Source organism: Medicago sativa, chromosome 7, assembly GCF_051527215.1.
Source record: "Medicago sativa cultivar Bolivia chromosome 7, Bolivia_mono, whole genome shotgun sequence".
Lineage (NCBI taxonomy): Eukaryota > Viridiplantae > Streptophyta > Magnoliopsida > Fabales > Fabaceae > Medicago > Medicago sativa.
This window is the reverse complement of record NC_140755.1, coordinates 31038713-31066337: the sequence shown is the minus strand read 5'-3', so window position 1 is coordinate 31066337 and position 27625 is coordinate 31038713. Positions and strand designations below refer to the sequence as shown.

General features: G+C 37.0%; 2 protein-coding genes across 2 annotated transcripts; one reads left to right on the top strand and one right to left on the bottom strand.

Moving 5' to 3' along the window:
• Nucleotides 1–908: 908 nt before the first annotated feature.
• LOC146905576 (uncharacterized) lies at nt 909–2796 on the top strand. The gene has a single exon (XM_085728577.1). It carries the CDS (start codon nt 940–942, stop codon nt 2794–2796), a length of 1857 nt encoding a protein of 618 aa, XP_085584703.1. The 5' UTR covers nt 909–939.
• Nucleotides 2797–14485: 11689 nt separating this feature from the next.
• Nucleotides 14486–18526, bottom strand: LOC146905575 (uncharacterized). Its single transcript, XM_085725770.1, has 6 exons — nt 18220–18526; nt 16555–17057; nt 16347–16464; nt 15955–16233; nt 15766–15867; nt 14486–15273 (listed from the first exon to the last, which is right to left on the bottom strand). Exons 2-5 carry the CDS (start codon nt 17052–17054, stop codon nt 15793–15795), a joined length of 972 nt encoding a protein of 323 aa, XP_085581896.1. The 5' UTR covers nt 17055–17057; nt 18220–18526; the 3' UTR covers nt 14486–15273; nt 15766–15792.
• Nucleotides 18527–27625: the final 9099 nt, after the last annotated feature.

Sequence of the window (27625 nt, the reverse complement as noted above, 5' to 3'; positions counted from 1 at the left end):
AGTTGTCCGTAATTATCATGATAATACATTGGCTTTTAAGAAGGACAATTATGATATTTTGTTGGATTTTGATATATTTTTTTTAATAAATATATTGTTTTTTTAATAATTTTTTTATATATTGTTAGTAGATTAAAAAAACAAATAATATTTAAAATTTTAAAGTATTCCAAAGACTTATTAATTTTGCAACAAAAATACAAATATTGGTGAAAATTTGTTATATCAACTTATCCGTGGAAGTACAAATTAGGAACAATTTTTTTTTATAGAGAAAAAATTGGCTACACCTTTTTGTTTTTAATTAAAAAACAAATAATGTTTTAAAAGTATTCCAAAAACTTATTAATTTTGCATCCTAAAAAATAAATATTTATGGGTTGAATTTGATGTGAAATTTTAATTGTTACAAGCCCTATAGTGTAAATTAATTAAGATTGTATACCTAAATATAATTAAATAAAAATTAAAAGTTACCTTATTAAAATTGATATTTTTTTTATAGAAAAATTGACTCATTTATTTGACATTTAATGTTACATTTGTATTGGATGATGGCTGCTAGGGTTCCCTAGTGCTGCTGCCGCTCCAATCCAATCAACAATCCATTTGCTTTACGTGAACAATTTGGATTCTTCAATTGGATTAAGTTTTTCATGCTTTCATTCACGGTGGAGGTAATTCATTGATTTGTTTCACTTTGTTACTCTTTCCATCCAATCCGTTTGTTCAATTGGTGTTGCAAGGCGGATTTCTTTTGATTTGCAACACTGCTCGCTGAATTGTCCATCCTGGTACCTCCTTGATTTCTGCAATTACCTAAGCTTGATTCTTCCAATTGAGGACGCGCAACCGCGCTGATGCTTTTGGGATTACATAGGTTGAGTCACGCGTGTATCAATATTAGAATTGTTCTGGTGAATCGTTAACGGACCACAGATGACATACACGTGCCACTGGCCGTGTGTGTCCGATTCGGTACCATCTGTCTCAGCAATGGTTCAATCTGCCGCACCTACTGCACCGGTTCAGAATGTGCCACAAGCACCAAAGTCTTTTGCAGCAGCTCTAGCGGGTACGTCTTTCACAGAGGACATGCCATTTCCCTCACCGTGCATTAAAGGCGATGCATTGAGCATCAAAATTTGTCAGGAGGAATACCGTAAGGGTTTAGAAGACTGTAGGAATGCGTTGAGGGCTCGTCTCACCCTTAACAAAGGAGATAAACCGTACTCGGCACGTGACTTAAGTTCTAAAATTGGAAAATTATGGAAGACGACGGCTGGTTGGAAAATGGTGCCTCTTGGTAAGGGGTACTATGATTTTCTCTTTGATTCGGCGGATGATTATAGAAAAATATGGGCAGTAGGCACAATTAATTTAAAGCCGGGTTTGCTACGGTTTTCACAATGGACCAAAGACTTCAAATATCAAACACAAAAGCAGACACATGTGTCGATTTGGATACGATTAATGGAGTTGCCGCAAGAGTATTGGAGGGAGAGAACGTTGAAGGAAATTGCAAGTGCGGTTGGGACCCCAATTGATATTGATGGACCAACTAGAAACCGAACCTTTGGGCATTTTGCTAGAATTCTTGTCGACATAGACCTTTCCAAGCGAATTTATGAAGAAATTCTTGTCGAAAGAGAAGGCTTCGCCTTCAAAGTTGAGGTGCAATATGAGAGGCTTCCTTTATTTTGCCATCATTGTTATTCTATTGGACACAATGTCTCATCATGTCATTGGTTACACCTGCAACCTCCGAAGGACAAGAATGATCATGGGAAACAGATTGTTGTTGCAGAGGCAGCCCCTAAACAACCACCTCAGCAAAACAAAGTCAGCAATGATGTAGGTGCTTCAACATCGAACAATGGTAACAATGGGACATGGGTTCCTATCTCGGTTGCTTCGACTGTTACTACAACTCAAAGAGTTCCAGTTGCCGCTACTACTGCACCTATTTCTACATCTTCGGTCTCAATGTCACTGGCATTACCGGCTTCCTTTCCTACCCCTCAGATGGGTCCGATTGTTTCATCTACTGTGGCTGCTCCTGGATTTGATAGGTCTAATAATTTCAGTATACCACTACAAAATGTGTTTGATTTAATTACTCCGAGTGAGTTGCCACTCCAAAGGTCAGTGCTTGAGCTTGTTTCCCCTGTAGAGCACGATGACGTGCAACCTGAAGAAGTGAGGAAGTTGACTCAGGAACCGAGGGAGGTGGAGGTGAACCCCTTGGTACCTGAAAATACGGAATCATTTCTGGATAGTGAGACGTCGTTGGTGACCCTAGTGACTGATGATGTATCTGAAGCACTTCAGGATGATGTGGAACAAGATCATGTGAGCCCACGGGAGCTGGAGGAGAGTCCCAAGGGTGCTTGTGAGATTGTTACAAGGCCATCCACTGTTGTACATGATGATATGCAAGAGGATCATGTTAATACTTTGAAGGACATTGTCGTGATGGATGATGTGACTGAGGAACCTACTGTCACGAAAACAACATCTTTGGAGGTAAATAATTTACCTACAGTTACTGCACATGAGGTGGTTGGTATGCAACGGCAAGAGGTTTATCCTAGCAAAAATATCCAGCATGGTCTTGATTTGTGGGAGAGAGTCCGAGAGTATGATGCAAGGACAGCAGCGGAAGCAGCTCAGTCTGACACATCCCTACCTGTTCTTACAAGAAACCAAAAACAGAAAATTAAGGTACGACAAGTAATGTCAAAGCAGCCTTCTAAATCCCGTGCACGGGGAGACAACAAATCCATTGATCAATGAATAGGCTCATTTGGGTCACGCCATAACTGGTGAAGTTTGGATAGACACTCTTTCCACGGGTGTGGGTCTTGACTTCTTTAGGGATAGATGTGGACTTCCGAATTACAGATTCCCTTGTCTGGTTTTTCGGGGTCTATTGCTTCTGTTTATTTTTCTGTTTTGCTTCTGTTGTTTCCTTTTGAGGGTTTTGGTCTAGTCCCCCCTCTTATTGTAATTATTTTTCCCCCTTTTTTTAATAAATTTTTTTGAGTGTGGAGGTATAGGATGGAGGTGTCTCGGGGTGTCAACCTAGTTGGGATGTCGATGATACCACTTGATGCTAGTCCACTCTCCTGGCTTATCAAAAAAAAATGTTACATTTGTATATTTCATTTTGATTGGTTGATATCTTGAAGGGTAAATACCTTCTAAACAGGAGAGGGTAATCTAGGCCTCACTTGTCGAATCACATAAATTAATATATTTTTTATAGTACATGTATGACCATAAAAAATGAAATTAATTATGAAATCAAACAATTTTTTATAAGTCAATGAAATTAATCGGTTATTAAACTGTTTTGTATCAAAATTATTTTCTTTCCTTATAATTTCTTTTCTTCACTTTTAGTCATTCTTTGATTGTTTAGTTTAGACTAAATACCTCTTTTGATCATTTGAATTTGGCATGCGCACGGGCCAAATGTTGTTCCCCTAGAAATCGATCTCGGTATTTCCCGGATACATCCTTGGAAGAAGCTCCTTACCACTGGAGTCCAAACAACTTTTTTGCAAACCCGATATTTTTGACAAACTTAAATAACTAAAAAATGTATTTGACATTTATCTTCTACTAGGTTTCGTTTTTTTTTTTTTTTAATGTATATCAAGCAACCTTTGGTTATAAACAAACCAGCAGACACAAAAGAAACACGTGGGTAAAAAAAACACATGAATAGAGATTCGGTCCTGCTTCTTATTTTCTCACCACATATCTCCTTATTTTCCTTATTGATTGCTTGGCATTCATAGAACCTTATGGTTTACATTTGGAAACAATGTAATATAAAATTAATTATGAAATAAATCAAATATTAAACTTGTTTTAATTGAAATTATTGGTTTTCTTTAATTAAACTACTGCTAGGTTAATTTTTTTTATATTTTAAAGCGAGAAATTTTCTTCCAAACTTGTACCACTTACTCATTCACTTGCACCAAAAACTTCTCAGTTTTCAAAGCTTAAACCTTTCTAAAAAAATGGCGACTAGATCACACACTTTGTCCAACGGACTAGTTGTGTCTGGTCCACGACCCAAACAAAGATCTAAGGAGCACACAATGATGACAACAAGTTCGATTCCGTACACCGGTGGAGACCCCATGAAATCGGGTGAGCTCGGTAAAATGGTTGGTATCGTTCCAGGAGTAGATCCAAGAACTACTTATCCATCTTCCTCGTCTCTTCACAACGGTGGGCAGACAAGATTTAGGCGCAACTCAAATAGTGTGAGTCAACGACAGATGAGTAAAACGATTCACAGACAACCGATGACAAGATCGGGTAAAAAGGGCAAAGTAGGGTTTCGAGGCTGGTGCTGTGGGGTTTTTGGGTTGTGATGATGGAAGAAGATTTTATTTTGTAGCAGTTTGCTTAGTGTAGTTTCCTTTCAATGTTTTTCCCCTTTCTTTTTGTTCCAAGACGTAGAACATTTTCTTTTTTAGTTTCAAAACACAACGTTGATCATTGGTTAAGTTTATTTGTTCCAAGACGTAGAACATTTTCTTTTTTAGTTTCAAAACACAACGTTGATCATTGGTTAAGTTTATTGTTTGAATAGAAATTATTGCTTTATTATAATGCAGCCCCTTTTGATTCTTTTTTTTTTTTAAATTCAGTTATTGTTTTTTTTAATTTTAGTTTTTTTTTCTTCCCTTTTGTTACCAAAAAAAAGTGGAACACTTTAATGGAGAACATTTTTATTTATCAAAGTGGAATTGGAATACTAATATAAAATAAATTAAAAAATTATTCCAAAATTAATAAATTAAAAAAACAACCTTAATGCCATTTTGTATGAACAATTTTAATTTTTTGATTGACTTATAAAATCAAAAACTAAAAACGCAACAACTTAGAACGGGACTTATGTAAGCATTTTCCTCAGTATTTTAATTTCATCATGTACTTTTTTGGATGTTTCTGTTTTTTTTTTTAACAAGCCAAAATGAGATGTATTAATAACAAGGGCGATTCATCCCGCACAAGGTGTGCAAAGAAAGAAGCGCTCAAAAGAGATACAATGTCACAGGTGTCAACAAAGCGAAGACACATCTAAAAACAACAAAAATAATTACATGTGGAAACTCATACAAAGAAGCGGATGTTTCCACCAGTCATGATAACTGTAATTAAACGACGCCTGCCATGATTTCAACCACAAAAAAGAGTTTAGCTTAACTTTAATAATGAGAACAGATGGATCTGAAACGTATTTTTGAAGATACAGTTATTCATGTCCTTCCAAACAACCCAAACGCGAGCAAGCCAGACAACTTTCAGGAATGTGTGAGTGGATCGCGGCATGCCCGCCTAAACAAAATGATGTCGAAGCTCATTAGCAACAACCGAATATATACCTAGCCAAGTCCGCACATGGTTCCAAACACTATTAGTAATCCCGCAACCAATGAATAGATGATATGTCGTTTCAGGATTACCACAGCTGGTTGCAAACTCTACCGCTCTAGTTGGAAGAATGCTCCTTGTCACCAAATTGTCTTTAGTCGGTAATCTATTGCGGGGAAGGTGTAACACCCAAGACGACTTTAAGCATTGCCGATTGACCCTACAAACCAACACGAGTCTTTTCAGCGTGTTTTGTCCTCACTAGCACGCTTACCGGGAAACTTCCCGGTAGGTCACCCATCCAAAGACTACTCCAACTCAAGCACGCTTAACTGTGGAGTTCTTATGGAATGGGCTACCAAAAAGAAGATGCATTTTGTTTTCGGTAGCTCATTCCATAAGAACTCCACAGTTAAGAGTGCTTGACTTGAAGCAATTTTGGGATGGGTGACCAACCGGGAACTTTCCCGGTAAGCGTGCGAGTGAGGAGAAAACACGCTGAAAAGACTCGTGTTAGTTTGTGGGGTCAGTCGGCAATCCAGAAAGCAGTTTGGGATGTTACAAATGGTATCAGAGCAGACCTCTCCCAGTACGATGTGGTTCAGGGATGAACCAAACGGAATCTGGTGGGCATGTAACGCTCGAGGCTGATGAGGGCGGGGAGTGGTCCGGCTCCTGGCATGCTTCTAGGCAAAACTGAATCACATCGGAATGAGAGGGATCCTGAAGCCGTGTAGGTATGAGACTGCACGGTTGAAGGAAGGTTTATAAGAATTGTTTGGTACTACCTATATCAACAAGATGCATCTTCTTTTCGGTAGCTCATTCCATAAGAACTCCACAGTTAATCGTGCTTGACTTGGAGCAATTTTGGGATGGGTGACCTACCGGGAAGTTTTCCGGTAAGCGTGCGAGTGTGGACAAAACACGCTGAAAAGACTCGTGTTGGTTTGTGGGGTCAGTTGGCAATCCTGAAAGCAGTCTAGGATGTTACAGAAGGCGCCACATGAACAAAGATACCTTCGAAGGGATGTGCTTGTGCTAAACCTCGTCAGCAAGGTTTCTAACCACATGTTCATTAGACCTAGTAAAAAAGTGATCCGCACCGAGTAACCATGATTAGGATCAGGCAACCACTTCCACTTGTCAAGAACTTGTTCCTACAAAACAATGTTATGTAATAAAGCGGAACACCCCCTCAAACTATCCTCCTCCCAAGCTAACAGACGGCGTCTCCACACCCATGGCCCTCCCCCGTCCGCCCACCCTAGCCTCTCCATCAACTCCACCAAAGCCTCCCGGTGCGCGGCCAAATCATAAAGGCGGGAAAATTTAATCCTCAACGGAATTCCCCCCACCCAATTGTCATGCCAGAACATCGTGTGTTGTCATCAAACCAACTCCCGACTCCCTCACCAATCTCCCCACGGACATTACACACCGTCCTCCACCAAAAAGAACAATGTATGCCCCCCTCCTTTAACCGACCCCCCTCCTCACCATATCTAGCTTTTAAAACACGGTACCAAAGTCCCTTCTTATCAACCAACATCCTCTAACACCATTTTCCCAACAAAGATAAATTAAAAACACCCAACCGCCTAACCCCTCAACCCTCCTTGCTCCTTTGGTAAGTAAATAGTCTCCCATTTTGCCCAGACAATTGGATGTTTCTAATACGAATCCTTAAACAAGGTGGACTTTTCTCAATTTTGTGTTTGGCCCAGCTATTTTTGAGCTTATCTTCTTCTTAAGAGAAGAAGTAGGGCCAAACATATTTATATATAAGGCTTAAAATAAAAAGAAGCTTAATAATTACACTGAAAATTTCAATGAAAATAAATTTTTTTGACATGAACTTTATATCTACTTGGAACTTAAGCAAACATACCTCACTTCGGTTCCTTTTACACACATATAATATAAATTTTATTATGTTTTCAATGTTTTTTGAATGGTACGTTCTAAGTTTTTCTTTTTATTAATCTCTCAAAAATAGTTTTTTTTGTCAACAATTATTTTTTTATTAAGTACGTTACTTTTTTTTGGGTTAAATTATTAAGTATGTTCCGGCTTATATAAAAGAAAGTAGTGCAGTCCCCGTGAGCTTAGCTCAGTTGGTAAGGACAATGCATAATATATGCAAGGTCTGAGGTTCGAACCCCGGACACCACCGTAAAAAGAAAGTAGTGCACATATAAGATACGCCAATTTTCACGTAGTTTTTTCTTTCTTTTGTCACAAGTGTTTTATTCATTAATCTTTTCAGATAATTCTTAATCACATTAAATAATTTCTCTTTTGTAAATTATTTTAATTTTATGCAATTCAATTATATAATATTTACAACTGGTCTCCTCCGACGAGGCCGGGGAATGCAGACCTGACACCGCCTCCCTCTCCTCCTGCGGTGGCAGAATAACCAAGTTCATTGCCGCCGGTGTAATATCCCTTTTTTTTTTCTTGTAAATCCGGACAATGGCGATGATAAGAAGGGACTGAGAGGCCACTGTGTTGAAAATATATATGGTACCAATAAAACTCAACGCCAATTAAAATTTGAGCTTGGTTCAGTTTTTGCAACTTGTAATAGACTCATTTATTTAATTCTATACATGTGGATTTCTATTCCGGAAGTGTAAAAGCACGACACCGCCATAATCTGATAGCCAAAAACCACACCTCCCTTTCCCCTTTCCCTAAAATCCAACTACTATTCATCACGATGTAGATCCAAATGGTGGTGGTGCGACGAGGCACGACCTCCGCATCACCTCACCTCCGATGTCCTTCATCCTATCTGGTAGTTCGTCGTCTCAGATCAACCATCTTTCCGATGTCAGATCTGGTTTAGGAGGGTTGCACTGTTCTCAGATCTTGTTGCCCTCTGTTCTCTCATTGGTTGTTAGCACTGTTCTGGATCAGGCTTGCTGTGGTGGGTGGCGGCGTCGTCGCCGTTGACTTTGGGAGGTTTTAGCAACACAAATCGTGGTGGGTTTACATAGTTTGTTCCCAGTGGTTGGTTTTTTGGGGGTGATGGTTTGCTATTCATGGTGACTTTCGGGGAGGTATTTGTGGGTGGTGGTGGTGGTGGTTTTCGTGGAGGTGTTAGTGGTGGTTTGTGGTGGTGGATGTGAATTCGGATCTGAATCTGCGTTGTTTTTTGAATTGGCGACCAAGGGAGATGTTTTAGTTGGTGATGTTGAAGTGGTGGTGCTGTTAGTGTGCTGCTTTTTTTGGTGAAGTTTCGGATGGATGTGATGCAGGGAGTTGTGATGCTGTCCTGGGTGATGTCCAAGTGGTGGTGATGCAGTTTGCGTGTGGTGATCTCAGATTTAAGGTCATGGTTTATTGAGTTTATGGTGATTTTGGTGGTTGTTGGTGATGAGTATCACAAGGGGTGGTTGTTGGTGTTGCGTTGGGAGGCGAAGTGTTTACTGTCTCTTTCTTGTGTGGTGGTGACTTCGAGGGTGTGGCGATGATGATGATGAGGAGCTTGTGGGTTGTGTTGTGTTGAGGGGTTTTATGATTTTCTTCCTTGCGGGTGCTGAGTTTACGGCTATAAGATAAACAGAGGTTGTCTGGTGTTTTTTTGTGGTGGTTGTTTCCTTCCAATCCAGATTTATGTGGAGGAGGTGATGGTGGTGTGAGGTGGTGATGTAGGCCACATTTTTGGTGGTGTGAGGAGGTGGCGGTGGGTTTTCAACGGTTGGGTTCGATCAAAATCTTCTCATCTGGTTCGACTACTCTGTTATCTGGTGGTTTGTCGATGTTGGATCGATGATGTTGCTGCTTTGAAGGTGGATTTTGTTGTTGCGCTGTGGCGAGGTGGTTGTTGTTATTATGGCGAGGTGGTTGTTGTTGTTTCAATCGTTATAGTCACCAGTTGTTTGGTTGTTGTGTTGGTTCTTGACGTTGCTGTTTTGGGGGTTGTATGCGAGCAGCGGAATATAGGTGGTGGAAGTTGTTTTTGTGGCAGCTTGTGACGTTGATTGAGGGTTTTTTATGTATGTTTGGGTGAGAGTTTTGGTACAACTTTTGTTTTCCTTTGTATGTTGCTATCTTACGATAGTCTAGAATTTCTTGTGCTGGTTACAATTCATTGTGATTTTAATAAATTACTACATTTTAGCTTCTTCAAACAAAAAATATTTACAAATTTAAATTCGTTTAAAAAAATGTTAAGTATCTTAGTATACAGCTATTAATACAATTTATATTTGATTATTTAAATACTGTATTCATTTATGTATTTGAAAATTATATAAATGAATACTAGTAATAATTTTTTTTAGGGAGCATACTAGTAATAATAAAATTGGAGCTTTCATAAAATATTGGGTTAATAGTGTTTTTCACCCCTGTAATATAGGTCATTTCCGGTTTTCGTCATTGTAAAATTTTCGGTTTGATTTGCACCCTCGCAAAAAAAAAATTTCCGGAAAACACCCCTCCCCCCTCCAACTCAGCAGATTCGCTTACGTGGCGCCGACTTGGCTTTTTTTTCATTTTTTTAAATGGCCACGTGTCAAAAAAATTCCACATCAGATTTTTATTTTAAAAATATTTGAAAATAAATTTTAAAAAATAAAAAAAATCCAAAAAATATTCAGATTTTTTCCAAAAATTTAAAAAATCGAAAAGTAATTTTTAAAAAATTCAGATTCTGAAATATAAATAAATAGAAAAATAGTCATATTTGTTTCCAAAAAATTAAAAAATCCAAAAATAATTAGATTTTTTTTTCAAAAATTAGAAAAAATCAGAAAATATAATCAGATTTTTTTAAAATTAAAAAGATTTTATAAAATTCTGGAATTTAATTTTCAAAATTACAAAAGAGGTCAGATTTTTTGAAAAAAAAAATCTGAAATTTTTTTAAAAATCTGTATACAAATATAGAAAAAATTCAGATTTTTTATAAGATTTATGATTTCAACCTCCTCTAAGGAAGTGCTGTATTCTAGGAAAAATGGAATTTCCACGACTTTTATAAAACCCTCTAAATTTGTATCCAGATTCTCAAAAATTAAATTTTTTTTAAAAAAATCTGACTTTTTTTAATTTGAAAATTTACTTTTTTTGTATTTTGAAAATTAAATTCCAGAATTTTTTAAATCTTTTTAATTTTAGAAAAATCTGGTTATATTTTCTGATTTTTTTCTAATTTTTTATATTTCGAAAAAAAATCATAATAGTTTTTTTATAATTTTTTAAATTCAAATTTTTTTCGAAAATAAATTTCTGGAAAAAATTTAGGATAAATTCAAAAAAAAATTTCGTAAATTTTATTCCATAATTTTTATAAAATATTGGAAAAAGTTGGTTTTTTTTATACAAAGAAAAAAATTTGGTAATAAAAAACATTTCCAGATTTTTTTAAAAAAAAAATCCGTAAAAAAAAAATTCCTGAATTTTTTTCTAATTTTTACAATTTTTTATTTTCAAAAGTTAATTTTCAATTTTTTTAAATATTTTTTTATTTTTAAATTAATATAAATGAATTTAATTTTTTTTTGGATTTTCTTATTTTTAAAAATTAAATATAAAATATTTTAATAATAAAATCTGATGTGGCCAATTTAAAAAAAAAATAAAAAATGAAAAAAAAGCCAACTCAGCGCCACATAAGCGAATCTGCTGAGTTGGAGGGGGGAGGGGTGTTTTCCGGAATTTTTTTTTTTTACGAGGGTGCAAATCAAATCGAAAATTTTACAAGGGCGAAAACTGGAAATGACCTATTTTACAGGGGTGAAAAACACTATTAACCCTAAAATATTTTACCAAACATATACCACACTTCGATTCCTTTTATCTACATCTATAATATAAATTTTATTGTGTTTTCAATGCTTTTTTAATGTGCACATTCTAAGTTTTTTTTTAATCTTTCAAAAAAGTGTCCTCGTGAGCTTAACTCAGTTGATAAGGACATGCATAATATATGCAAGGTCCGGGGTTCAAACCTCGGCCACCATCCAAATAAGTGTGTTTTGGTCAACAAAAAAAAGTTTTTTTTATTAAGGATGTTAACTTTTCTTCTTACGTTTTTTTGAAAGTTTTTTTTGAATTATTAAGTTTTTTTTTTTAAACTCGTGAGTAGGGATGGGAATAGGGTAGGCCGAGCTAGGCTTTGCAAGGCCTAAACCTGGCCTGTCAAATTTTTGTAAGGTCTAAGTCTGGCCTGTGACCTGGCATAGGCTCACTTTTTAGTCCTGGGCGTAGCAATATGAAAGCCTGATTAGGCCTGCTAGATTGTTTAAAAGCTATTTCATATGAACATCTTTAAATAAGTAATGTGATCCAATGTTAAATAGACTAGCGAGCTAATATATCAATGATATTAAACTCTCTTTTGATATTTAACATGAAGTTTTAGAGAACTTAACTATATATTATATCATATTTCAGTTCTAATTTATGATAATACATTTAAATATGTGAAAAATAATGTAAACTAATAAACTTAAATTACTTTAAAGGTTGACAAATTTATAATTTAATTCAAAGTAGAGTATAGAATATAATAATCAATAATATTATTCATATTTAAATAAGTAGGACGGTCTAATAGGCCTAAAAGGCTTTTCTAATAGCTTGTGGCATGGCCTTTTCAGCTAAATAGGCTTCTAAAAAAGCCTAAGTCTTCCCTATTTAAGAAAAAAGTCTGGCCTAACCTGACCTGTCATAAGCTAGGCTGTAGGATCCTGTAGGCCGACCTGGCCTATTCCCATCCCTACTCGTGAGAGCATTGAGCTGGCTCACCCATAATATATTAAAAAAGATTGATAAAAAAAAGAGAAGGGGGACAAATCCAAGACCATTTCTGGCAAAAGAGAACCTAAAACTTGGCAAACCTAATGTGTTATGTACATAAGCAGATCTAGCTTCCAATGGAATTGTATCAAATAAAACATAAGTGTTTAAAGAGAGGCCTATGTTTTCTAAGATGTCAGCACACAAATTGCCTTCCCTATAAATGTCAATAACCAAAAAGTTAATAGAGATGTAGGACATACAGTTAAACCATCTATTTCCTATATGCCAAGGAAAAACTGAGGCTGATTTAAAAGCCATAACTGCTATCTTGGAATCAGTCTATAGCCAAAGGTAATTGTTTTTTTTTTGAATGGTAAAATATATTATATATAAGGGGATTAAATCCCAAGTATTACACCAGAAAGAGAAAATAAAAACACCAAAAATCCCCCAAAGAAAAACCACCAGCACCCACAAAATGTCGAATCCCCTAACAACAGCTCCTCAACAAACCACATCGCCAACAGTGATCAATTAGGCAACCGATAGTGATTTTACTTCAAACATTCAGCTTCGACCACCACTCAAGTTCCGGTCTATCGGAGGAGACATCACAACAACCTAGAAGGACCTGAGTCATAAACTTGCTCCCGATCTCGAATCAAAAGAGATCGGCCCACAAGACTCCGACACAAGTCAAAAAGGCACCCCTCAACTCACGAACCACCAGAGCAGACACCTTGACCTATCTAAAAACTCGACCCACCAATAACCTGATGCCAAAGTCCAAAGACAGAGAAAAGGCAGAATAGTAGCGCAAAGCGAACCAGCTCGAACACAAACAAATCAAAACAAGCCACCAAATCAACCTGCATCACCACCACCTGAATAGACCGGTGCACACCCCAACCCTCGGCTAGACAACCACAAACCACCACGATCCATACAACGACGAACGATCCGAGAGTTGCGAAGAAGGAGGATTAATCGTGAAGGTCATGTACCTGCCGACAACTGAGCAGTCAAGAAGGCTTAAGGTGCAACAAATGACTACTCCGTCAACACGAAGCATCTGCACACCTCTCTCCTTAAGCTTCTCATCACAAGGTACTTTGTCATGCATGATTCTCCAAACTAGAAGAGATTTAAATGGAGGAATATGCTTAGACCAAATGAGTTTGGCCCAGTTCAGATCAAGAGAAATGTTAGATTTGAACATAAAAGCTTCTTTCAAAGTGAGGGTGCTAGTATTAGAGTGTTTCAAATTAGCTCATCATGCTTGTTTGGAATGGGAATGGTTACTTGTTGCACAAGAAAAGCAACATGTGGAAAGGTAATGATAAAGTTTTGTTGCAGATTCCACTGAGAATTAAGAATAAAATCTGATGTTTTTGCTTCAAGATCAATCTCCAAATTAGGAACAAAGTTGATTAGAGGTTCCCCACACCAAGGATCAAACCATAAATTTATAGTGTTGCCATTTCCCAAAAGCCAAGTAGAATTTTCCTAAGATAGCAGTGTATTCACCCTTCATGCTTGGCCATAGATGAAAAAATGTGATGATTTATAGCTTTACCATTTCTGATAACTCTACTGTTGAGAAGAGAGGACCAACTTTCCTAAGAATGAAGCATGTCCCAAAATATATAACTTCAGATTAGCTGCAGCATTGATTTGAACAAGAGACCTAACTCCCAAACCTACTTGATCATAAGGTTTACACCATTTTCCTTTTGTTAATGTCTCCTGACCAAATAAAATTCTGAAACAACCTTCCAAGTCTTTTAAATTATTAAGTATGTTCCATCTTTTTTTTTATGGTGGTGTATGAGGTTCGAACCCAGACCTTGCATATCACTACAAGAAAAATGGGTTTTAGCATCAGCAGAAAAATAGGCATAAAGTGGACACTAATTGCTTTTAGCATCAGAATAGCATCCACAAAAGTGACGACAGTAAAAGCCTTCAAGCTAAACACTAGCATCCAACTGACGCTAAAATAGCATCTACAAATGTGGATGCTAAATTTGAGGCTAAATGGGTATGAAAATTGTATCTAAGTGCAAACGCTACTTTAGCATCTACAAACGTTGATGCTAAAATTAAATATGATAAACTAAATTTAGCATCAACACGGTGCCAAATAAATGCAGATGCTAATTTGATGATTTTCTAAATAATAGCATCCACAATAGCATCTTGTTCACTGATGTTAGTCCACCTGAGTGTATGTTCAGGCTTACATAATAATTTTTAAGATTTAATAATAATATGACTTTTATAGAAATTAAATTAACAATTAGAAGTTGAGGCACCAACGAAATAACAATCTAATTAAATATTGATACTCAAGTTTAATGATAAAGAACTACACATATATTGAAGTCTTAAACGTCAAATTAGTAGAAACTAAACGTAATCCTAAAGCGCCAAAACATAACCTGTGTCACTAGTTTTGGTTAACCAAAAAAATTTGGCATATGCTGAAGTCTTAACCATACAATTAGTAGAAATTAAACATAACCTACAGCCCAAAACATAACACGTCACCAATTGAAAGAGAACATGGTGAGGTCATCCATAAGAACTTCACAATTGTGTTATATCCAAAAAAAACTAAAACACCAACAAACATTAGGTGAGGTCATCCTCTGATTGATCATCAAGAGCAGGATCATAATGTGGATGTTGACTGTGACGAGATCGAATAGTACTACAAGAACCATCGCCCGATTGATTCTCTAAAGCTTCCATGCGCTTCCTGAATTCTTCCATAGCAGTAGAGAATTGATTCTCTAGCTGTTGAGAACGCTGATCAGCTTCAGCAGCTCTTTGGTTCGCTGCAGCAGCCTCAGCACGTGCTGCTGCAGCCTCCTGACGAAACATTTCAATCACCTCATTTTCAGGAGGACAACATTCTTGAGTCAGATGACTTACACCTGGTCTAATGTTGAAAGATAAAGCCCCAGTACCATAACAATTACCTCGAGACAAACCCCCAGCAACATCTACCCATAATTGAAGTCGTTTCTCTCCGCCCACCTCTTGCATATCACCATTAGAATTCTCATCAATCTTCGTTAGTTGAGTCAGGCGCTGCTGATAGTTATCCTGTAAAAAAACACAACTTATTGCTATATGTAGTTTGATAATTAGACATAAGTTATCGATATTTTAAAAAATTCAGCTACTTACTAAAATTCTGCAGAAGCACATAATGAATTATGGCTATTCAGTACAAGATTCCAAATTATATATGTTCACATATCTTATAACACATATCTCAAGATTGTGGACATATTCAGTATAAAATACATATCTCAAATTGCAAGTATTCCAGGTTTACATAACTTATCCATATATGTATTTTGATCATTAGACGTAAGTTATTGATTTTTTTAAAAATTCTGCTACTTACTGAAAATTCTGCACAAGCACATAATGAATTATGGTTGTTTAGTACAAGATTCCAGAATATATATGTTCACATATCTCAAAATTGCAGACATATTATGTATAAAGTACATATCTCAGATTGCTGACATAAGTTTTTTGAGCTTCTTGAGTGATTATCAATTCTATTATTATACGATAAAAACTTACATAAGTTTTTCCAGCACGACTGTCAACCTAATCGCCAGACTTCCTCTTACGAGTAGCCAAGAAGAGTTCATCAGGATGGATAGGTCGCCCAAGTATTTTACACTGTCAGTCAAGCCATAAAACAAATAGTAATGTCTGTCAAATTCTAGCAATGAACTAGATATTAAAGAAATTGGAATGGATGCATACCATGTCTAGTGCCACGTCGTGGTGAGCCTTACGACCTGTGGTATGGACAACTCCTCCTTTGCCCGAACCCCGATTAGTCTTGTTTTGTGAAGAAAGCTTGTTGAATTTGTCACTCTTCCAATATTCAAGAAGACCAGCATATGCATCCTCTCCCATCCATTTAGGTCTTTCCCCCTTATATCTTACTTTTGTAAGCATGTCAGTAAGGCGCTTTGGGCACTTTTTATCAAATATGCTCCTGATTTCCTTATCATATTGAGTCTCCCATGAAACATATTCCTGTCAGAAAATATAAAAATAGTAAAGTTTGTATCATATTTCTGCAGCAGCCAAAGGAACAAGGCACCACAGTTTTCAACCAATGAAGCAACATTATTCTTTCATATCCTTACCGAAAATGTTTCAAACCATAGATCTTGAGGAACCTTTTCCCAGCACGAAAAAACATCCCGAAATTGACGCCTAATAGCCATCCTCATTGCATTAGCACCATCTTTGCTAGGTGTAAATCTACAACAACAAAAAAAGTAATTGTAAAATAAATATATTTTTATAAAAATTAATACATGATAAGTTGTAAAAGAAACAAAAATAAAATACCCTTGACCAATTGGGCGTATGATGGTCTTTATAATAGCATCTTTTTTAGGGGCCTCTTGCTCGGTATGTGTGTTTTGTCCCTGCACACCTTGCAGATGATCATCCTCATCAAGGGAAGGTAGTGATGCCGGTGCAGTCACTTGAGAAGGTAGGACCACTGGTGCTGGTGGGTCAGGTTGGACATCTAGATCAGTAGGTTGGACGGCTGGTCGGGGAGGTTGGATGGCTGGTCGGGCAGGTTGGACATCTAGTTCTTTAGGTTGGACGGCTGGTCGGGGAAGTGGGATGGCTGGTCGGGCAGGTTGGACCACAGTTGATGTCATTTGGATTGTTGGTGAGGTGGGCTCAACTGGCCGTGGCAACCCTAGTTTTTTTCGGCGCGTCTCGTTGGCTACAACAAGTTTCCTGGTTGCTTTAGCAAGATATCCAGGTTGTAATACCTTTGAACGAGCATTGGTGGAAGACTCTTTTCGCTTAGTTCCATGACATTGTCTAGTCATTTTCTGCACAATAGAAAATTAAGATATAACATAAGAATACTTGAAGCAAAAGCAAACAACCGAAAGCATGAAGTAATGGTTGGAAACACGTTCAGAAATACATACATCCAGTGCACTGTTAATACAAATACATAGTGCTTCATTTTGATTATGCATACATGTCGTGCACTGGTACCATACTGAAAACACCGACTTTGATGAAGATTTATTGTTTAATTATAATTTCAAACACGGTTGATTTCAGCAAATTAAATGACTACAAAATACTCAAGACAAATTAAAATACTGAAAACCATTACAGTACCAAAATTCACACCCATAGCTTAGCCCCCACCTCCCACAACCAAACACAAACAAAAATATCAATAAAACATCAGCTGGTCCTGCCAAAACAGTCCCAGAAAACACTGCACAGCAGGCAGAAACAGCACTAACAGCAGCTGTTCTGTCCTGACAGCAGTCATAACCGAGCCAGCAGACCCCCCAAACCGACAGACTCGCGAAACACCAAAGGGCTGGCACTGCCTTACCTCAAGAGGCAATCTCTAGGTGCCCAACTCCACTCGTAAAATAAGCACGCCGGAGTACTCGAACTACCTAGCATCCATCTCCATATGCATCTAATGTTTGAAATACTCATTGTTTTCTTAGATTCTCAGAGCACCTCATTAATAAGCATGCTCATAAGCACTTCAACATCTAATTTTATTATATAATAATCACAAACCACCAAACCCATTCACAAACAAAATAGCCTAAAATATCAAACAAAATGCCTTAAAATAGATAATAAAAAAAAGTAACTATTTTATACATCAACAAAAAAAAAATAGCTCAAAATCTTGAATACCCTTTTAATTAAATGAACGAGAAACAATCAAAATCACAGTATTATATAAAAATATCAGTATAAGCTCATAACTTTTCAAACAAAATTAAATTATTTATTAAAAAAAATTCAACAGATCTATAATTTTAGAAAAACAATCGGTTCATTTAGCTAGAATTAATCAAATAATATTACAAAATAATTAAACATGCAAATTAACCAAACAATAAACAAAATATAATAGCAAACATCTTTAGAAATCACAAACCATTAAAACATCTTCACAAATCTAAACCATAAGAGAAAAAGGACACTTGAAAGAGAAATGAAATATACCAGTTTGAGAAGAAATTGAACGGAGCAAAGCTTCACAGCAGATTTGAGGAATCGAACTTGAAGGCAGCAATCAGCGAGAATGCGATTTGGAGAGATTAAGGGTTTAAGAACAATTTTGGGATTGATTTTGTTAGGTTTAGGAACAACACAAATTGGGAATTTTAGGTTTGAAAAACATTTTGAGAAGTGATTATGAGTGGTGGGTGAAGAAATCGTGATTTTGAGGGTGAGAATTGATTCAGAGTTTCATGGTTTGAGAGGAAAGGAGAAATCACGTTTGTGTGTTTTGGGAAAGTGTTTTGTTTTTTTTTTTTTTTTTTGAGAAGGTGTTATGAGATATTTAGGGAAAGTGTGGGAAGTGTGAAAAAATTTGTGGGAAAAATGAAAAAAAAAATGTGGGAAACCAAAATTGACCAATAAAATAAAAAAAAGAAAAGATAAAAAAAAAATGAGTAAAATTTTTAGCATCAGACATCGTAGATGCTATTTGTAAATTAAAAAATTTAGCATCAGATTTTGTGGATGCTATTAGTCAAATTTGGTTAAAAAATTTAGCATCAGACATCGTAGATGCTATTTGTGATGCTAAAAATCTTATAAAAAAGGAATTGAAAAAAATGCATTTGCATCAGAATTTGTGGATGCTAAATGGACACTAACAGACAATATTAGCATCAGAAATGCTCTGAAGCTAAACAAATGGAAGCTAAATAGCAACTTTCTTGTAGTGTATATTATGCATTGTCCTTACCAATTGAGTTAAACTCACGTGGACAATATGTTCCATCTTATATAAAAGAAAGTTGTGCACAAATAAATATACTCTAATTTTCACGTAGTTTTTTCTTTCTTTTGTCACAAATAATTTATTCATTAATTTTTTTTTTCAAATAATTCTTATTCTCATTAAATAATTTCTCTTTTGTAAAATAATTTTTATGCAATTCAATTATATAATATTTACAAATTTGTATTCGTTTTAAAAAATGTCAAGTATTTTAATGTTATAGATATTAAAAGAATTTATATTTTATTATTTAAATATTGTATTGATTTATATATTTGAAAATTATATAAATGAATACTAGTAAAAAAATTTTTTAGGGAACATATTAGTAATAATAAAATGGGAGCTTTCATAAAATATTTTACCAAATATTTGTATTGGTTTCTATTGATAATTTTGTCTATTTTATTTCTATTCTTTTAATTCTTTATTGTAGTAACAAATACAACAATTCTTGGAATATTCTATTCATATTCTTGGATTGCATAAAAATGAGAAATGCTTAATGGCACGACATAAATTGTCGTGTGATCCGCACGACCTTTGTATTCCACTAGACTTGAATTATCTTCATTTTATTTATTTTAATTAAAATTTAATTTAGAAAAAGAAAGTGAAGCCACGTGATCTTTCGTGTGTGCCTAATTGTCGTGCACTGTAGCAGTGCTCCAAAACAATTTAGGTGAGTTAGGTCTCGTAGCTCACCAAGTTAGACTCGAATATGTTTGTCTTTGGTTCTATTGTCTCTTTCCTTTCTCTTTTTGAGGGTTTTGGTTTAGTCCCCTCTTTTATAGTATATATTTTTTTCCTTTTTTTTAATAAATATATATTGAGTAGGCAATAGAGGATGAGAGTTTCAGTTATATGCAAACCTAGTTGGATGTTTCTGACTCTCCTTGATGCCCAACCTATCTTGACTTGTAAAAAAAATACATTTGAGTCAACTATCAAATAAATCAACCTTCATTGACCAATAAGAAACTACAATTTTTTTATTTTATTTTTGCTGAATCAAGAGTGAAATGACATGAAATAAGTTCTAAGCCATCCTAACTAGGTTTGACCATCTACCCCCTAATAATACGAGGGAGTAGGCCAAAATCCCATAAACATAAAAGTTTTGTAGAGTCGTTGGCCTATAAAGGTTTTTTGCTAATTCATTTACCTTATTTATTTATCCTATGCCTTGATTCATCTGGATACAATTGGTGTTGCTTATACTTGGACAAACAAGAGAGAGGGTGGAGCATTTATGGCACAAAGACTGGATAGAGCAATCTGCACTGAACAATGGACAGATTTCTGGCATATTTCTTGTTGTAACACCTTAGTTAAATGTTACTCTGATCACTTCCCCTTATTATTGACCATGCATAAGACCTCTCCTATTGACATTGTTCCAAGATTCAAGTTTTTCAAAGCCTGGACAGAGTTTGATAACTGTGAATCTCTTGTTGCTGAACACTGGCTCATCCCTACTCATGGAACCCCCATGCACTCTCTCCATTATAAACTTAAGAGCCTGAAACCCAAATTGCAAGCCTGGAACAAATCTGTTGTGGGGAACTTCTATCACAGAGTTTAATTAACCCAACAGCAGCTCTTTGAAGCCCAGTTGAACATTGATCAATTAGGATTCAGTTCTGAGAGATTTAATGAGGAGTTCACTTGTATGACAAACTACAGTCAAGCTTTGAACCTCTTAAACAAATTCTGGCAGGATAAAAACAAGCATGCTAGGTTCATTGAAGGTGATAGAAACACTGCTTTTTTCATAGGAGTGCTAAGATTAGAGAGGCTCAAAGCTACATCAGTATTCTCAGAGATGGGGATGATGTCTTCACTACATCTGCTGACATTGAGAATCATGTTCTTCAGTATTTCACCAACATTTTCTCTGCTCAACCACATTCTGAGGAAAATGACCTTCCCTCTAAACTCATTCCACATATTGTGTCTGATGCTGATAATAACTTGCTTGTTGCTTTGCCTTCACATGCTGAAATCAAAAGAGCAGTCTTTGATCTTAGTGGGGATGCTGCTCCTGGACCTGATGGTTTTCCTGGCCATTTCTACCAACATTTCTGGCATAAAATTGGAGAAGATGTCATACAATCTACACAACACTTCTTTCTTCACAATTACATCATGCCTAACTTGAATTCTAATCTTTTAATCCTCATTCCCAAAGTTCCTGGTGCACATAAATTAGATAATTTCAGACCCATTGCTCTTGCCAACTTCCAATTCAAAATAATCACCAAAATCATTGCTAATAGGCTGGGATACATTGCCTCCAAGATTATATCTATCCATCAGAGGGGGTTCATACCAGGCAGACACATTCTTGACTGCATCATGACTGCCTCTGAGGTAGCTAACATGCTTCATAAGAAAACCTATGGGGGTAATATTGCAATGAAAATTGATATCAAGAAGGCTTTTGATTCTATTAATTGGCAGTTTCTCCTTCATGTGTTACACTGTTTTGGCTTTCACCCAACTTTCTGTGACTGGATCTTCACCATTTTACAGTCTGCCAAACTCTCTATTAACATAAATGGTAAGGCTGTTGGTTTCTTCACGTGCACTAGAGGAGTGAGACAGGGAGACCCTCTCTCACCTCTTCTTTTCTGCATAGCTGAAGAAGTGTTAAGCAGGGGCCTGGAAGATTTAGTAACTTCTGGAAGATTGACTCAAATTAGGACCCCTAGAAGCTTATTAATCCCTAGTCACTGCCTATATGCAGATGACATCCTCATCTTCTGCAAAGGCACCCTTGCTAATGTTAGACATATCATGCAGTTGTTTGAAACTTATGGTAGATGCTCAGGTCAGATTGTGAACACTCAAAAGAGTAAATTTTACTCAGGCGCTTTATCTCTCTCCAGGATTCACACAATTATAGCCATCATTGAATTCTCACATCGCAGTCTCCCTTTCACTTACTTGGGCATCCCTCTGTTCAAGGGAAAACCTAAACGCATACACTTGAGATCTATGGTAGATAGAATAAAAATCAAACTCCAGGCTTGGAAAGGTAGGTTACTATCTATCATTGGCAAGGTTCAACTGGTGAATGCAGTAATAAGTAGTATGCTTACATACTCATTCCATGTTTATAAATGGCCCACCAGCCTGCTCTCTGAAGTTTCTAGGATGATGAGGAATTTCATTTGGAGTGGCATATGCACTCAACAAAAGCTGTGTACTGTTGCTTGGTCCAAACTGTGTCAGCCAAAGGAATATGGTGGGCTTGCAATTAGGGACCCAACTATGGTCAATAGAGTTTCTTTATTACATCTTACCTGGCAAATGCTTACCTCAGATGAGCAGTGGGCACACCTTTGCAGAGCTAGATTCCTTAACAAACACCAACCTAAAGTTCATTATATCACCTCATCAGTGTGGCCTGGGATGAAACCCCATATTCAATACATTTTCTCTCACAGCACCTGGTCTGTTGGCAATGGCCAAAGCATCAGTTTTTGGACTGATAGATGGGTGGAGAATCCTATCGCTGAACAATGGAACATTCCTCCCACTTTACTTCCTGCAATTGAACTCAAGGTCTCTGATTTTATTGTTAATGGAGGTTGGTGTCTCCCTCCTTACATCATGCAAAAGGACCCTACTCTAGCTTCTAAAATCCAGCACATCATTCTTCCTGAAGATGACATTCCTGATTTACTTCAGTGGCCCTTTTCTGCTGATGGCAACATGACTAATAAACTGGCTTTCTCCTGCTTGGCTGACCGTGGCCAACGTGTTACTTGGGCTAAATTCCTGTGGAATACCTTCACTCCTCCCACAAGGTCCTTCATCACTTGGAGACTCCTCTACAACAAGCTGCCAACTGATGATAACCTCAGAAGGAGAGGGTGTACTATTGTCTCCATTTGTTGCTTTTGCAGGAAGGAAGCAGAGTCCTCTAACCATTTGTTCTTTACTTGTGAAGTCACCAACATTTTGTGGTTTTGGCTCTGCAAAGGTACTGATATCTCTCTGAATTACTCTAACTGCATGGATCTCATTCTGGGTGCTATTGGCAGAGGAAGCAAGCTGGTGCAACATGTGATGTGAAATTCTGGCACGCTAGTTTAAGATGTTTCACGTAATGTTCCAACACTTAATTAACAGATTCAGATGTTGAACAGAATGTTTGAAACATTAAACTAACAGTTAACAGCAAAAGCATAAAACTAATAAAGCAGATAAAGAACACAATGATTTGTTAACCCAGTTCGGTGCAACGTCACCTACTCTGGGGGCTACCAAGCCAGGAAGGAAATCCACTAGTAGATCGTATTCAAAGAGCTCTCCACAAACCACGTTTGCACTCTCTTGACCTAGACTCTACAAGAACAGACTTCAGCCTAAGAGTTACCCTAGACCAGAGATCCCCCTCTCACTTCCTTACCACAGATCACAGTCCCAGTGATCTAACTAAACTCAACACAAAAACTTAGGAACCATATCCCATTACATACGATGAACACCACAACCCGGTGTCTATCTCACAACTACCTTCCTTATGCTTACAAGCTTATGGAAGTGAACAACATACAACTCGATGACAGTCCTAAACGTGCATCAAAAGAATACACGAAAGGCTCACACAAAGTGACTCAAAACCCTAGACAATTCTAGCTTTTCTTCGTTATGTTTTGAATACAGTCTTTAGGTCTTGTGTCCTCCTTAAATACTGAAGCAGAGATCAACATGATATCCCAGCTTCAGAACAATCCGCGTGACCATTAAGAAACAGATCTTCCCAAAAAGGAAACTTACCATAATAAGTTCCAGACATTAAATGGGGCATCATGATCACGATACAAACCTTCCTAAAATGCTTCCACAATCTTAGGAATTAAACCTTGTTCTGATCTTCATCCAGAACGCGTAGAGTAGACCAATCACTGATTGGTGTGGATTCCTTAAAACCAGGGAACGCGTGCTTAAATGTAGGCGAGGCATATAACAAAACTTCCAGGCCTTCATGTTGGAACATCATGTTCCACATCAGTGCTGAATATTTGTTTTAGGCAATAATGAAGCCAACATACAAATATCCCACAATCTCCCCCTTTGGCACATTTTTGGCTAAAACAAATTCAGCCCAATCTGATCAATTGCCAGAGAGATAAGCACACATACAATTTTCTTCATTCTTCAAAGGTAGATCAATCATGAAGAAAATACACAGCTCTTGTAATACCAAGGAGTACCATACATATAAAACTTCAGTCACAGCACAATCTTCGGACTTCAGAATTCTATCATGTTCTCAGAATCTACAATCATACTTTTTCACAAACAAACATCATCAGTACAGTAGATTAGAGATAAAAGGTACCACAGGAACACCAGAGTTTTTGCAGCAGCGGTCAAACAAGGAAACAAATTCCTAGCATACAGAAGTTAAATGTTCAGACCTTCCACAAAACATCCTTACCATTGAGAAAAATAAATTCCCAATAGTAACAGCAACAGAGCATAATCACTCCCCCTCAATCATAGAACCATTGAGTGATTAATCACAAGTACTCCCCCTGAACATGTGCATCCAGAGTTGTAGATTCTGCAGGCACATCAGAAGAACAGGCAAGTACAACAAACACACAGAATGACATAAAAAAAACAAAGAACATATCAGAGACATGTTCCAACATCACCTACCACCTTCCATCCATTCAACTGGAATAACACATAGGTATGGCAACCATAAGATTTCTCCCCCTTTTTAGCCACAAAATATGCCAAACCCAGAAGCCAGTAATGGACCACCTACAGTTCCTCATGCAAGCAGACTCCAAGCTTGCTTCTCAGAGCCTCAAACTGTTTAACATCAAGAGCTTTGGTGAAAATGTCAGCCAATTGCTCTTCAGTAGGCACATGCTCCAGAGTTACAACCTTGTCTTCAACCAAATCCCTGATGAAATGATGACGGATGTCAATATGCTTTGTCCTGCTGTGCTGGATGGGATTCTTAGAGATGTTGATTGCACTTGAGTATAATGTGAGAACATCTTGTTGAACATCATACTCTTCCAGCATTTGCTTCATCCATACTATCTGAGAGCAGCAACTTTCTGCAGCAATACATTCAGCTTCTGCAGTAGACAAGGACACAGAGTTTTGCTTCTTGCTGAACCAAGATACCAGGTTGTTGCCAAGGAAGAAACATCCTCCTGATGTGCTTTTTCTGTCATCTGCACTTCCTGCCCAGTCAGCATCACAATAACCAGTCAAGTTAGAATTCTTACTAAGGGAGCCCAGAAAGTCATAATCTGTGGTGCCACTCAAATCTTTCAGAATTCTTTTGATTTGAGCCAGATTATTCATCTTGAGCTTTGCTTGATTTCTTGCATAGCCTCCTGTTACACTATCTGGTCTGTTTGCTGTAAAGTAAAGTGAAATCCCTATCATGCTCCTATACAGACTTGAATCATCAGCTACACCCTCTTCATCTTTGATCAATTTGAAGTGTGTTGCAGCTAGAGTGTTCTTATGACTGGCTTCACCCTGTTTTCGTTCAACAACTTCAGGATTAGTATCTGATTCAACAGCAGTTTCTGGAGTAGTATTTTCTGAAGTAGATTTCTCTAGAAAGGCTTCAACATCAGGTACAACTTCAGGAATCACCACATTAATGAACTCCATGACCACTTGAGTTTTCTTATTCCTTGCTTTGTTTACTCCAAGCTTTGTCACAATGTTCCTGGAATGCTTGCTTTGACAGATAAAGATGGTGTTCTCCATTTGCACATCCAGAAAATAAATCACCTTTCCTACCAACCTCATCTCAGTTCCAGATTGTATCAGATAAACCACATGTTGAAACATATGATTAGACATTTCTCCAAGCACAATATTGTCAGGGTGTGTACAAACAACCAGAAATCTTTCAAGCTCTTTCTTCACAGACCAGGTCTTGTCTGCATCACCTTTCTTGTTTCTTTGAATGTTACAGGACTCTGCAAGTCTCTTGAGCCAAGGTCTGTGGGCTTGCTCAAGATATGGACAAGCTTTCTTACACACAAGGACAAGAAGATATGAGTTACTATAAATTCTGTGTTCTTCTATACAGACACTTGTATGAAGACACCCATCATTGTCCTTTAGAATACAAGCTTCACATACCAGAGGATATATGAATTTCAACTCAACTATAGAGTCAAGGATTTTAACAATTTTGAACTTTTCTTCTAGCTCAGAACCTTGTATCACTAGCTTAGCCCTGTTACCTGTCACATCATCTGAACTGATAGTGGAAATAGATTTGGTTTCAGTATCAGACTTAGGTACCAAATTTCCACCCATACTTCCTTCACCTTGAGTAGTGGTAGACACTTTATGATGTTCTATCATTACTCGCAACATCTCAATTTGTTCCTCATACTCTGAATCCCATTTGTAGAAGTTGTCTCTAGATCTGACCCCTTTCATTATCATTTCTCCTTCTTTGTTCACAACTCTGCATCCGGTCTTCCTGAAGGTAACTTCCAGATCCTGATCACACAACTGGCTTATGCTAATCAGGTTTGAGTGAAGTCCCTCAACCAAAAACACACCTGTTAACTTGGGTAGATTTTTCTTGAGGTTCCCTATTCCTACAACTCTGCCCTTAAAGTTATCAGCAAAGGTAACATGACCTATATCACACTGTTTCAAGTTCTCAAAGTAGTTATACTCTCCAGTCATATGTCTAGAGCAGCCACTATCAAAGAACCAACCCTTCTCATCAGATGTTGATGTTGATGTATGAATCATCAGACCCACACATTTAGGTTTCCTATCTTCATGTGTTTCACTTTCTACAGATCTGGATTGATACAATTTAGGTGTTTTACATAACTTGAAACTCAACTGATTTCTATGACCTTGTAAGTTGCTAAGAGGACACTTCCAGAAGAAAGGCTCTTTTACAGGCTTAGTTAAGAGAGGTTCTGAATGATGTTCTAGCATTTTGACAGGGTTATCCACTGTACTAGAGGAAGTTACAAAGTCTAATTTTTCAGCTGGGTTCACAATTTTATCTGTCTCATGCTGCTCTAGGGACTGGACACAGTTACTATCTTAAGTTCATTTATCAAGGGTTCAAGAATAGGTCCTATGTCATTAGGTTCATCTAATGTTTGATCATCTAACACCCTAGCATAAGTTTTAGTTCCAATACTCATCATCTTAACTTGTTGAGAAGCATTGTTAAGATGAGTTTTGACAGATATTACCTGATGATTAAGATCAGCAATTTTGCTCGAATGTTTAGACTTATTATTCTGGAGCTGGTTGAAAATCACATCATGCCCTGATAGAAGCTTCAACATGTTTGTATCATCATGGTCAGGTACCACGACTTCCTCATCCACAAGATCTTTATCAGCAGAAGATTTGAAAGATATTACCTTGTGAGTTAGATCAGCAATTTTGCTCGAATGATTAGATCTTTCATTCTGGAGCTGGTTGAAAATTTTATCATACCCTGCTAGAAGCTTAGACATGTCTGTATCATCATAGTCAGGTACCATGATTTCCTTACCAGGAAGATCTTTATCAGCAGAATTGCACATGGGTATCATTCTTCCAGTCATGGCAGTGACAATTTTGGCAGCATCT

Coding starts and splice junctions, on each gene's coding strand:
- LOC146905576 (XM_085728577.1), top strand. CDS start 940: ATGACATACACGTGCCACTGGCCGTGTGTGTCCGATTCGGTACCATCT.
- LOC146905575 (XM_085725770.1), bottom strand. CDS start 17,054: ATGACTAGACAATGTCATGGAACTAAGCGAAAAGAGTCTTCCACCAAT. Junction 16,465..16,554: donor ATACGCCCAATTGGTCAAGG/GTATTTTATTTT, acceptor TTGTTGTTGTAG/ATTTACACCTAGCAAAGATG. Junction 15,868..15,954: donor ACGACGTGGCACTAGACATG/GTATGCATCCAT, acceptor CTTGACTGACAG/TGTAAAATACTTGGGCGACC.